The following is a 13,977-nucleotide window of genomic DNA, read 5'->3' as shown; positions in this document are numbered from 1 at the left end:
CCTGCAGCGAGCAGTCCTCTGTATACTGCAAAGTGATCTCCCTTGGAGTGAGAATGGGCAGTGACTGACGTCTGTCTGCTGTTGGGTGTTGACTGCTGCTGGGCACCATGCAGATGGTATACACAAAGGGGTGGAGAGTGTCATGGATTGAGTTGAACCTGCTGCTGTAATCCATACCATGCTGCAGTCATGGCAGTTTCAAAAATGAAAGTGCTGACTGCAGCAAAGTGTCATGGGGCTTGAAGTTCAGAGTGCAACATGAAGAGGCTTCCTGTTCCAGTTGGTGCTTCTGGGTTCCGAGTTCTCAGGCACAGTCTCTTTCTGCAGGCATGGTGGTAGCAAGAGTAGCAGTTGGGTCGCTGCTGGTTGATGCGGTTGGCTTTCTGTTTGATGCTGGTTTGTTTTTCCTGTATTATATTGTGCTCCTTCTGCAAAATAGGCTAAGCTAAGGTAGTCATACATTGTATTATTAGGGTAGGTTTAGGCTGGACATTAGGAAGAGTTTTTTTCCCAGCAGGAGTGGTCAGGGATTGGAATGTGCTGCCCAGGGAGGTGGTGGAGTCACCAAGCCTGGATGTTATTAAAGGTGGTTTGGATGTGGTGCTTGGGGCTATGGTTTCGGGGTGAGCCTTGGAAAGTAGGGTTCTCAGTTGGACTTGATTCTATGATGCAGATGTTTTGTGTATAAAAAGTAATTCTGACAGGTTTAAGGAAGGAGAGTTGTAGCTAAACTTCACTGAAACAGTTTTAAAATGTGACTTAGTTTTTGTGTGAAAAGAACAGATATCTTTAATGTCCTGAAGGATGAAGATGGTGAGTTACATTTTCAAAGGTAAAATTTTGTTCCAAGCAAATCTGCAGAAGGTAGAGAATGGAAGAATTTTGCCTGTCTGCTTATTTGTCTTCAAGTTGATTGCACTGTAATGTCCCCTGATATAGAAGCTGTGATTGTGCAGAAAGGAAGGGAAGGTGTATTGGCATCCTGAAGTGAGCACTACAAAAATAACACCAGGCATCTAGTATGGTTGCTTCAGTAAGTAGTGTGTGTCTGTACCTGTATCTGTGTAACCCAAACATTCAGGTAGATTTGCATTACACATACTGCATTACACATAAATATTATGCATTGCGTGTAACATACACAGTGTGTATATTATGTGAATATATAATACAGAACTCTTACATAATCTGACATATCATATATAAGGAATAATTATATACAATGTATCTGAGTCCTGCTTCCTGCCTGTCACAGAAAGAAGTCCAGTTCTTTAGCTGGCTGCACTACATAATACTACTTCTTATTTCCCAGTGGATGCAGTCCCTGACTGACTGTAATGCAAACATGCATGATTAGTCAAGATGGGCTAGACTGCTTCTAGTCATTATACAGATGTGCAGGGCTGAAAGGGAACTTCCTTGAAGTCTTCATACTCTGGGAATATTTAAGATTGCTGTGGAAGTGGGTGTCCTCTCTATACCTGCCTGCACAGAGACTGTGGAGCTATTTGGGCCAAGGGGTCTCCTGACCAGAAGGCTGCCCTGATGTGCAGACAGCTTGCACCAAGTCTCTGCTGCTCTCACTGGGACAGTGAAATGCTCCATAGCATTTGAATTCCCATGTATTGCAACTTCACTCCTGCCCAGCATTTAACTCTTAAAACGTGCAATATCATTATTAACAATTTGAATCAGAAAATCACAGAATCAACCAGGTTGGAAGAGACCTCCAAGATCATCAAGTCCAACCTATCACCCAATCCAGTCTAATCAACTAGACCATGGCACCAAGTGCCTCATCCAGTCTCTTCTTAAACACCTCCAGGGATGTCAACCCCACCACCCCCCTGGGCAGCCCATTCCAATGGGCAATCTCTCTTTCTGTGAAGAAGAACTTGCTAAGATCAAGCCTAAACTTCCCCTTGCACAACTTGAGACTGTGTCCTCTTGTTGCTGGTTGCCTGGGAGAGAAGACCAACCTGGCTACAACCTCCGTTCAGGTAGTTGTAGACAGCAATAAGGCACACCTAATGACTTAGCCAAGGTCCAGGTTCACTAGGCAAAGCATCTTACAGCAGGAGACAAACTTATTCCAATGAGCTAAATTAATAAAATAGGCAAGGTGCCCATTTGCCCTTCTTTTCAGAAACGAATGTCCTTTTGTTTAGGGGTTCCCAAAGGTTCATGTTCTAGAATGGAAACTCTAGAATGGAGCAGGCAGACTGCTGAACATTTTTGTTATGCATTTTCCCATTTCTCTGCTGTCAAGAAAAGGAAAGCCCCTCAGTGAACAACAACTCCTGGAACATCTTGCCGTCAGAATTCCATTTTGTTATGCATTTTTCCCTACCTGCTGTCAAGAAAAGGAAAGCCTCTCAGTGAACAACAGGCTCTGCATTACCCATAAGTCCCCCTAACTTTGATTATGGTATTCTTAGGCAGCTGTTTGAAAGGGCAATACTGAACCATCAAAAAAATAAAACATGTGGGTAACTTCTCCTCCCCTCCCCCTTCAAACTGCTGTACATAAGCTCTAATTCTATAGTTAATTACAAAATCAACTAATCAGAAAAATAGCATTTTACTGTCTTATGACTTCTCTTCAGGGCTCCCATATTATTTCTGACTGTAATTACACATTCTGTTACTAAAAACAAGAAGAAGAAATAATTCTAAAGGACTCTGAATCTCCAGCATAGCTGCATACAACACTAATGAATAGGTTTATAGTCAATGTGCTATATACAGTATGTCAGATCCCAAAGGACATTTTTCTTCCTATCTTTTTTTTTAAATACAAATATAAAATGTATCTTCTAAAAGTCTAATGTTGCTGAAAAGAAAAGCAAACGTTTCTAAAATCTTCCAAGCAGTATAACTGGCTATTTAATATATGAATATTTATGAAGTGTTCTGCTTAAGGCAGCAGTAGTTCTGCAATTACAGATTTCAGCTCCCAACACCTTGAAAATGTCAAATATAATTAGATGGTAGAATGTGTATTGTTTTAATTACAAAATGGAATAGGAATTTTCCTGTTCTTAATTAGAATAATAAAACCCTCAGCCTCAGTTCACATATCTTGACTAATAAGTCTTTTTACTCTTAATTCCTTAGTTGGCAAATGGAGGATGATCCCTGTTCAGCTTGTAATTTGGACCTGTAAAAGTTAAGTTTGACACAAGTGGTCAAACTCTGTATGCCTTACATCTTAAAAATCAGGGCCATAATCAGTACAGCTGCTGAAAAGGTTTGATTTGAGGCCTCTTTGTTGGGTTGTTTCTTTTTTTCTTTTCTTCCTTTTTCCTCCTGGTGTTTTCTTAAGCTGTAAGTTAAGAGCATTTATTAAGCCATAGGACTTTGCTATGAAATGTTAGGCTGTGTGACGGTTTTAAGACTGTCTTTTTAATTTTTCTTCAGAAAGTTCGAGGAGGTAGTGATAGGACTGGGGTGGAATGGAGCAAAACTAGAAATGAGTAGATTAAGATTGGATGTTAGGAAGAAATTTTCCCCATGAGGGTGGTGAGACACTGGCACAGGTTGCCCAGGGAGGTGGTGGAAGCCTCATCCCTGGAGGTTTTTGCAGCCAGGCTGGATGTGGCTGTGAGCATCCTGATATAGTGTGAAGTGTCCTTGCCCATGGCAGGGAGGTTAGAACTGGATGATCCTTGTGGTCCCTTCCAACCTTTCCAATTCTATTGATTCTATAATTAATGTTATTAATATTTTTAAAAGATTTTGCTGTATTGAGCTAGGAATTGTCCAAGCATGAGATAAGATGATCTCTGTTCCCAAGAGCTCAACAAAGATGTAAGCACCCAGAGATCTTAGAAGAAGAAAAATAAAAGGTGAAAACCTTCTGTACATTACATAGTGCAGGACAAACCAAAAGAGCATTTGATAATGCAGTAACTTCTGTAAAACATCTAAGTCTTCTGTTTGCCAGCACTTAGCAAAGAGTCCATATTTATCTTCAGGAAAAGAACATCTTAAAATCCATGTGGGAGTGCAGCCATGGAGTGTCACATACTCAACCGTCTGAACCTGCTTTCTAGGTTGCATTTATGTGATTCACATTATCTCTTATGGGGAATTCATATCCAGATCCTATGCTGGTGGCTATCACCAGGCACTTGTTAAATAAGGGGTACAAAAGCATTTAGCCTGGGCTGTGTTTCAGTCAGGCTAAGTAGGGAGACAAATGAAATGCCTCTCGTAATTACAGCTGAATACTGAAGTCATTGCTCAGTGTGCAGAGAAGAGTGACTTAAGTGATCTTCCTTGAGACTGGATGCAAATACAAAGGCTGTGCTGTTAGTTTTACCTGCAGAAAAGAGAGAAGCAGTATGTATGTAGCTTTCAGAGAAAGTAAACACATAATTAGCCAGAAGCAGAATAAAAACAGTATGACTAGCCCACCTGTCAAAAAGGGTTAAGGGATGCCTGATATGCTGTTTGGATCTCTTATATTTTGTAAATAATTGTTATACAGGAAATTCTTAGGTCGTTCTGCATCTCTTCCATGGCAAGCAAGAAGCTCCTGAGGACAGAAGCTGCCTCCTGGTGTTTCTCTTGTTTCTGGGCATCAGGGAATCTTTGTAAGCAATCAGGCAAATGAACAGGGTTGCCTTAAAGAGACATCTAATGAATAATACTGGTTTCTCCTCCTGATAAAAATTCACAGGATGTTAGGGGTTGGAAGGGACCTCTGGAGATCATTGTGTCCAACCCCCCTGCCAGAGCAGGACCAGAGAATCCAGCACAGGTCACACAGGAACACATCCAGACAGGGATGGAAAGTCTCCAGAGAAGGAGACTCCACAACCTCTCTGGGCAGCCTGTTCCAGTGCTCTGGGACACTCAAAGTGAAGAAGTTCCTCCTCATGTGGAGGTGGAACCTCCTGTGCTGTAGATTATATCCACTGCCCCTTGTCCTATCACAGTGCACAGTGAGCAGAGCCTGTCCCTTCCTTCCTGACCTCTAGGCCCTCAGATATTGATAGACATTGATTAGATCCTCTCTCAGTCTTCTCTCCAGACTGAACAGCCCCAGGGCTCTCAGCCTCTCCTCACCAGGCAGTGCTCCAGTCCCTTCAGCATCCTTGGAGCCCTCCTTTGGACTCTATCAAGTAAATCCCTATCCCATGATCTTTCTTCTCCTATATTTAGCACTATTCAATTTAATTTCAACTCACAGTTTAATTTTAAATCCCAAATGTCACTAAAATCTATATCCTTGCCATTTTGGAAAATTAAGTTATATATTCCAGCATTGATTTTAGAGTTTTATTTAATTGTTTAGTGGCTGCCAATTAGAGTCTATCTTTAGAAACACAACAGAGATCTTTGTGCAACTCCTCAAACCTTTCGATCTTTTGCCAGATCTTAATAGAAAACCTCTCAGTATGTATAAGACCAAAACCAGAGCTGCTACATCAGTGATAAGATTCCTGTTTATTTCAGAAATCTCAAAGTCATGATGAGTGTATGGCAATCCTAAAAGTGCTTAATTCTTCTTTTTTATTTTCTTTTTTTTTTAAATAAACATTTGTGAAGCAGCAATTACACAGGGAGAAACCAGCAAAACACAGATTGTCTAACGAAATTATTCTCAGGCAAGAATAAGCTAAAAATACTTTATAAATATTTCTATTTAATTAGGTATATATCCTTAAACAGAAAGCAACTCCTGAGGCAGAAATTTTACAACACACACACACACACACACACAAAAAGTACCATTAAGGCATTTCTTCTCAGTGCAACTTCGAATGCATTTGATGAGTCATTATTTATTATTACAGCTAATTACAATTACTAATTAAATCCAGGATCAGTTATAATCAATTAATAACGACAAAGAATGAGATTTAGTATACTGCACATACTGCAAGCGGCCCAGAGAGGTTGTGGAGTCTCCTCTGGACACATTCAAACCCCACCTGGATGCATTCCTGTGCAGACTCCCCTGAGCGATCCTGCTTTAGCAGGGAGGTTGGACCTGATAATCTCTGGAGGTCCCTTCCAACCTCTAATGTACTGTGAGACTCTTTATTGTGAAATTTATTTTATGTTCTTGCAGCAGCATTATGGTAAATCCAGGACAGCCACAGGCAGTTCTTCTTGGGCCAGTGTTACCAAAGTGCAGCCAGAAATTGCCTCAAAACCACCATTTCTCTGGGACGAACCTGCCAGTCCCCACACAATACTTTCTTTATTCTACTCTGTAAAACACACTAGTTTGTTATATATATATATATAAATATATATATATATTTTAAAAATATAAATATGTATATATACACATAAATATATATATGTGTGTATATATATATACACACACAGAGACAAAAAATGCAACTGAATATTTCTCTGGGTGCCAGCCCCTCCCCTGTAGCTTACTCCCATGCTGGTTTTCCACTCCTGAACTGCCTTCCTTTTTTCAGTGACAAGATCACCAGCCAAGATACAATGTTTGTACAGAGTGGCTCCTGTGTACATAGGGTTCCACAATAGGCAATTCTTTATTAATTTTGGCTGCAGAGTTAACAGATTTGTAACAATTACAGAAGAAAATCCCAGAGGGGTATACATTTTTGGAAGAGGTAATAATTTTGAAAAAAATAATCTTTTTTCACCTGGTCTAGTGTGAGGTGGCTCTGCCCATGGCAGGGGGGTTGAAACTAGATGATGCATGAGGTCCCTTTCAATCCTGACAATTCTGTGATTTCTAATGTATTCAGGCCTCCTTTTACTACTGGGGTATTAGGTCAGGAGGATTGTGCAGGACTGGAAAGGGAGCAGGACCTTCTTTCACTATAAACTACTCAAACTCTACAATTTCAAGCAAGTAGCCAAACAGAGGGAGGTCTAACATGTGGCACTTGTATTTTTTCACCCAGGACAGCCTTGGCACAGCCCTGACACCTCCCTTTTTCTGCTCATCTTCTGTGAAAAGCTGGTAGGATGCAGGCTAAACAGCTCTTCTGCAAGCATAGAAGTGACCTGGAGAATGTAACATTGATGATATGCCAATTAATTATATATCTGATTTGAATGTATAGCAGCCTCCTCAGGCCTCAGCTAGCCACTTCATGTTTTGGGGATGCTGGTCTCTAATGCATTTTTATAAACACATCTAACCTCTGTCCTCTGTGAGTCAGACACATGAGGCCAGCTCCCTGAACAGACTGTTAAATATATTTGTCCTTTCCCTCTCCTCCCACGTAGTTGACTCTTTTGAGAAGAAAAAACCCAGTGTTTGGAAAGTGTTATGCTACTTCCACAGCGTGGGGTAATTTCATCTTCTATAGCTGGAGCTTTTTGTTGTTTCCCCCCCATCCTAAGGCTAATTTAAGCATAACAGAAAACCTGTCTAGAGAGAAATGTGACTGTGCCGTGCCTCCAAGACACAGCAGTATAGTTTAACTCTTCACTGGATCCAAGCACCCTGCTCCTAGGAAGTAAGATTTAGCCTTACAGCCTACTCTCTCTCCTCTTCTGACCACTGCACTCCCTTGGCTTTTTGCATCTCTTGCAGTCACACCTGTACATCATTTGCAGGTGACAAAGTGCATACTTTGTGGTGGGTCATGCATGGCTTAATAGCTGAAAAAAAAAAATCCAGATGTGACTGAGAAGTGGCACTGAGCTACCAAGCGATGCCTGCAAACATCTGACGTTTCAAACCTAGCTCTGTCAGTGTATGTTAGAGACAAAATACAGCATATGGTGCTTGAACATTCTCTACATGCACTTAGTTCAGTGCAACCTGCTGACCTCCTGCATTTTGCAGCCTGGAGGCCTACAATGGTAACAGATCTTTGTGCTTTCTGCTGGTGAGAATTCCAGCTCATCTAGGGAACAGGGAAAGGAAGAGCTCCTCCAGTAATGAAAGAAGTGTTTCCAAACAATCCTGCCTGTGCTCTGGAAAATGCAGAAAAAGATGCTACTTGTATCTGCATGCACACATCATACACAACAGTCTAGAAGACTAAGTAGGGACATGTCAGAGATGTCTCTGATGTTAGTGCCTGCAAGTTAAGCAGCCAACAGATCAAGGCTGTGCCACAGGAAAACAATTTAAGTGGCGAATAAGCGCATGAAGTCACTCAGGTTGACAAGACCTTGGCCTTTTGTATTCCCACATCAGGGGCACCAGATGAACCAATAGTCTGACTGAAGTCAAAGGCCAAATTCACAGCAGCTTCTGTGAAACCTGGATTTAAATCAGAAGGGTTTGAAGTGGAACAGCATAGGGAAATAAGAGTCTTTTTCCTTCTCCAAGAAGAAATGTACCTGTCTGCCCTGCCTCTAAAGAATGACCATTCTGTCAAGAAAAAGAAGTACACCAACCTACAAGCTTCATATTAAAATGGGACATTCATATTTGCTCTGTAAGGATGATATATTCTGCATGTGCTGCAAAGAAAGTCAGTTAACAAAAAGCAAAACTGATTCTAGGAATATTAATTTTAAATATCTCCCAGAGCCATGTAGACTTTACCCCATGAAAATTAATTCCCACTAGACCAGAGGGGCTATGACTTTTCATGGCAAGTTTTCTCAGCGTGCAATGAAGCTTAAAGAACTCGCAGAGTTTACAGAACCTTAAAATGCCATGAACATAACTAAAAATGAAACAGATGCAACGGCCTGGCAGTGCGAATTGCCACATGCTTCAAGTAAGCATGTTCACAGGATGCTAGGGGTTGGAAGGGACCTCTGAAGATCATTGAGTCCAACCCCCCTGCCAAAGCAGGGCCATAGAATCCAGTGCAGGTCACACAGGAATATATCCAGATGGGTCTTGAAAGTCTCCAGAGAAGGAGACTCCACAATCCCTCTAGGGAGTCTGCTCCAGTGCTCTGTGACCCTCACAGTGAAGAAGTTCCTCCTCATGTTGAGGTGGAACCTCCTGTGCTGTAGTTTACATCCATTGCCCCTTGTCCTATCACAGGGCACAACTGAGCAGAGGCTGTCCCTTCTCTCTTAACACCCAGCCCTCAGATATTTATAGACATTGATTAGATCCCCTCTCAGTCTTCTCCTCTCCAGACTAAACAGCCCCAGATCTCTCAGCCTCTCCTCATCAGGCAGTGCTCCAGTCTCTTCAGCATCCTTGTAGCCCTCCAATGAACTCTCCCCAGTAGATCCCTGACCCTCCTGAACTGGGGAGCCCAGAACTGGATGCAATAGGGCAGAGTAGAAGCAGAGGAGAAGCTCCCTGCATCTGCTGGACGCACTCCTCTGAATGCACCCCAGGCTCCCATTGGCCTTCTTGGCCACAAGGGCACATTGCTGTCCCATGCAGAACTTGTTGTCCACCAGCACTCCCAGGTCCTTCTCCACAGGGCTGCTCTCCAGCACATCACCTCCTAACCTGTACTGGTGCAGTTTATTTTTCCTTCCCAGGTGCAGGACTCTGCACTTCTCCTTGTTGAACCTCATTAGGTTCCTCTGTGCCCAGCTCTCAGTCTGTCCAAGTCTCACTGAATGGCCACCCAGCCTTCGGGTGTCTCAGCCAAGCCTCCCAGTTTGGTATCATCAAACTTGCTGAGCAGACTCTGTCTGTCTGTCTCCTCAATGTCATTACTGAAGATGTTGAACAGGACCAGACCCAGTACTGAGCAATCTTGAAACGATTCCAGCCAGCAGTGTGTGCTGGTCAGAAATACTGGCAGTGTTCTGAAATAACTTCTGAAACATTCTTATTATACATAGGATAAATCATGAAGTTGTTTTATGAATCACAAAACTTGACAATGTGTAACTGAAAATGTGTGAGAATTTGTTTGCCTCTCCTTAGAAAATTGTACAGAAGCTCCAGGTCTTCATTTTATTGCCTTTCCATTTTTGTCTTCCAGAGCTGTAGCCTGATTCTCCTTTTGCTTTTCAGAGCAAATGAAGAAAATAGCTCTAGTGCTAACAAGGATCTTAAGAGAGATACATTGGTTTCATGTTTTAACTCAGGTTTTGGTAAAATCTGAGATTTTGAATTGTTTTTAAAATCAGGCTGAAACCAAAATCGGACCCAGATCGTTTCTTTTTAAGTTAAATTAAACACAGTCCTATTTTATCCAGTCCTGGATATTTCTGTCACCAAACACATTTGTCTACAGGAGTGAGTGTCATTCAGAACACAGTCTGAAGGATCATAATAGCTGAAACCCCTCAGTGTCAGAACTGCATCCATTTCCTAACCAATATTTAGGCTCAGGTGTATTGATTGCAGTCTTGATGTTCCTTTTACTTGTAGTGAGTATCTACATGCTCAGCAATTCAAGAGGGGCTATAAGTGGCAGGTCAATAATTAGAACTTACTCCTGGAGGGGAAAGGACTTGTGCAGGTTCTTGAGTGGTCCTGTGACTGAGTAACGTAGACTGAGTAACGTAGGTCCTTAAAATTCATTAGGAGACCATGCTGTTAGATGAGAACTCTGAGGCCCTCAGAGCAGCTGAGTGTTGAAGAGATCACCACCTCTTTTTAGATCTGGCTGTTAAAGACTTGCTGAAGGTCTTAGGACTCCACACCAAAGTGGAAATCTCGCCTGGTTCATGTGAGAGTGGTACACAGAGGTCAGTTTAAGTTCTTCATTGCTTGCAGAATCCTTTGCCTTACTCCTTATAACAGCTACAGGGAGCTTCTATGGGAATTACAAGTATGCAGTTAATATTATATAAGGCAACTCTTTTGAGCAGCAGGCACACGTTTTGTGATGCTGCTCTGTATTTCATCTCATCTTGCTGCAGGCCAAAGCACAGCCCAGCCAACAGCAGTCCTGTTGTGGCCTGCAGGATCTCTACATCATTCCCTGCATTAGGATTACAAGTTGGTCCAGCAAGCTCCCTTCCATCTGGATTCCCAAATCAGCAAAGATAACACAGAAAGTGAGGAAGCCCCCTACCTTTTTTTTAGGGGCTTCTCCAAGCTTGACCATTCCCTCCTATGCAAAGCTAATGTAAGATACATGGCACAGCAAGTGCCTTCCATCGAAAGGCTTTTCTTGAGCAGGCCTATTTGCATTGAAAGGATGTGTCTGATGGTTCTATACAACCAGCCTCTGCAAAGCTTTCCAGTAGGTTTGCCTGCTTTAGGCCACCTCCTGATCATGTCCAGGTGCTTAGGGAACGCAAAAGCACTCCATTGTCAGCTAAAAATCCTTCTCAACCTGACCCCTTCTACCTCCTAGAGAGCCTCCAAAGCCCTTCAAATGCACCTGAAATAAGGTAATTTGGGGGTTATATTTCTCCCAGTGTTTGTATTTTCGTATTTTATACATTAATTATTGTATGCATTTTAATACTTCTATGTAGTGTACCAGTTCTGGGTAACTTACAGTATATTTTACCATTAAATTCTTTTACCATTAAATTCTTCACCAGATTTTCACAATCTCTCTCTGAGGTCAGTTACATGGTGCCTCAAAGTGCCTTAGCTGTCACCTCTGTGAGTGGGGTCACCTGGAAATGCTGTGCTCAACCCATAAAGCGTTTTTGTCTCCTTTTTACCACTGTGCCATTAAGCAGATTCACATCACACCAACTTCCTTAAGCTTAAACTGTGTCTGCTCGTGATCTTACAGAGGTACGTAAGTGCCTGTACTTTCCAAGGGGGCTAAACGCCTCCAAGTGACACACGAGCAGTCAGTACCTCTGCAACTCCACCTGCTACCAGCTGAGCAGCCATAGCAGGGCTTGCTCTTGAAGATGTGCCGAGAACCTCGTTCCATTTTGAAAGCAGACATTTTTAGATCTGTTCAAGAAAGCACATTATCCAGGGGCCGGTAAAAACATACGTGCAGCCATCATTTCATTCTGATTTCCTAAGCATTCCCTTACGAAGGTGATTTTTATTTTACCAAGGCAATGCGAGCGGCGTTTGCTTAGAATAAGCCAGCCCTTCTTGAAACGTCTTCCTCCCCAGGGGCTCCAGTGCGCAGAGCATGATTCAGTTCAGCAACCCCTTTCCTTTTCTGAGTAATTCTTAGAGATCATTCCCACTAGGAAGGGCTGTGAGGAAGAGGTTAATTGTTGCCTGCACCTTACGGGGGCTGGGATGCCGATTTTGGTAACGTGCAGCAGCACGTAGGGATTTTGCATCAGACGGTGCGGTAGCAGTGGCGACGCGAGCCCCCACCCCGCGGGACCGGCGGCACCCCCCGCGGCACGGCTCCGGGGCGCGCCGCTCCCCGAGCCCACGAATCCCCTGCCCCGCCGCCAGCTCCCGAGGGGCCCGCTGGGCGGGGGCGGCCACTCACCTCCACGAAGTAGAAGCAGGGCAGGAGGGTGACGCTGTCCTTGGTCACTTTGCCCTTGGGCCGCTCCTTCGCGGACATGCTGGCAGGGCCGCGGGCCGGGGCCCGCGGCAGCGCTCGCCCGGCCGCCTGCAGCCGCCCGCCGCGCGTGTCCTCCGCCCGCCGCCGCCGCGCCGAACCCCGCACCGCCCGCTCGCGCGTCTCCGCGCCGTGCGGCGGGCTGACGTCAGGAGTCTGCTCGGCGGCGGGGGAAGGGGACCGGGTCCGGGTCCGGCGGCGTAGCTGCGGGCGGCGGGGGCCCGGCCGCCTTAACTCCTTCGCGCCAGCAGCCGGGGCTGGAGAGGAAGCACCGCGGTGGTGCGCGCAGACCGAGGGGAGCTTTGGCTGCTATCAGCGGTGCACAGGTGTACGCGTTCAGGCCTGACACCTGCCGGGATCCCCGCAGGCGGGTGGCTGCACCGTGCGCGCTGTGGGCAGTGTGGGTCTCTTGTCGTGTTTCTGGAAACTACTGGCAGAGTGGCCCAGGGAATGGCGCTGCCGTCGGGCCGACGCGCTCCTGCAGGTGTGCTTGAATTGAGATAGATGGCTAAGCACAGCTCACCTCGGCGCCAGTCGGGAGGAGCGGTGTGACCGCCACTGCGCAAAACCCTCAACCGCATGTGCGCTACTGAGGCGTGCCGGTCCTCAGCGCTCGGAAGTAGCTGGTGCGGTTCTGCTACAGGCTTAAAGAGAGCAGAATTAATTCTTTCCATGGTGAAACGGCATCTTTTGAGATCCTACTGATCGATCAAAGTGGGCAGCCTTTTCTCAGGCAAGCTCCTGTTGATGTCACTGGGAGAGGTCCCCTGGATAAGGCCTGCAGTTCTCTGTACAGGAGAGCATTTTCATTCATTTGTAGCATGCTGTTAGTACCTCCAAAGGTTATCTTGTCCCTGTAGGTTTATTCATGCAATGTGGTGTTTAGCTTTAAGGTTCAATGAGAGAAGTGTGATTCAAGCAGTCATAGTTTATTTTCTGTTCCTGCTTTTCAGGGGAAACATGGGAAACCTGCTTCAAATAGTGGCTAGCATTTTGGCTGCTGTAGCTGCAGTGTGAAGATTCTCACCAGCATCTCTTCATTCATTTACCCACAGAGGATGTGCTAATCCATGCTCTGCAGTGAGCAAATAAGCAAAGGAGTTTCGTAAGAGCAAAAGCATACTCTATGCCTGCGGGCAGACATGGAAAGCAAATCTGTAGTCTGACTCTAAATCACTGAAAACTGTTTTCTCGAGCTGCAACAGGTTGCAGGTTTTGGCATGCCAGTCTTGTTCTAACCCTACCAGGAAAGATTTCCAGGGTTTCTGATGACTTGGGGGTGCAGGGGGCTCATTGGTACCCCTATGAAAGGGAGGTCATGGGGGCTGCAGGCACTAGAGGAGGCTGGGAGGGTTTGTGGAAGCAGAGGAGCTTTGAGCAGAAGAGGTTTGTACTTGATATCATAGAATCATAGAATTGTTAGGATTGGAAGGGACCTCAAGGATCATCCAGTTCCAACCCCCCTGCCATGGGCAGGGACACCTCACACTACAGCAGGTTGCTCAGAGCCACATCCAGCCTGGCTGCAAAAACCTCCAGGGATGAGGCTTCTATTACCTCCCTGTTCCAGTGTCTCACCACCCTCATGGGGAAGAATTTCTTCCTAACATCCAGTCTGAATCTACCCATTTCTAGTTTTGCT

General features: G+C 44.6%; 1 protein-coding gene across 2 annotated transcripts in view; it reads right to left on the bottom strand.

Moving 5' to 3' along the window:
- PLPPR4 (phospholipid phosphatase related 4) overlaps positions 1–12,338 on the bottom strand; it is a 33,773-nt gene extending 21,435 nt beyond the window's left edge. For both annotated transcript variants that reach the window (XM_054384342.1, XM_054384343.1), the window contains exon 1: positions 12,261–12,338. In XM_054384342.1, the coding sequence (XP_054240317.1) occupies positions 12,261–12,338 (78 nt within the window). The remainder of the gene's footprint in view (positions 1–12,260) is intronic.
- Positions 12,339–13,977: the final 1,639 nt, after the last annotated feature.

This window comes from Indicator indicator, chromosome 10, assembly GCF_027791375.1.
Source record: "Indicator indicator isolate 239-I01 chromosome 10, UM_Iind_1.1, whole genome shotgun sequence".
In the NCBI taxonomy this organism is placed as follows: domain Eukaryota; kingdom Metazoa; phylum Chordata; class Aves; order Piciformes; family Indicatoridae; genus Indicator; species Indicator indicator.
This window is presented reverse-complemented; position numbering and strand designations above follow the sequence as displayed.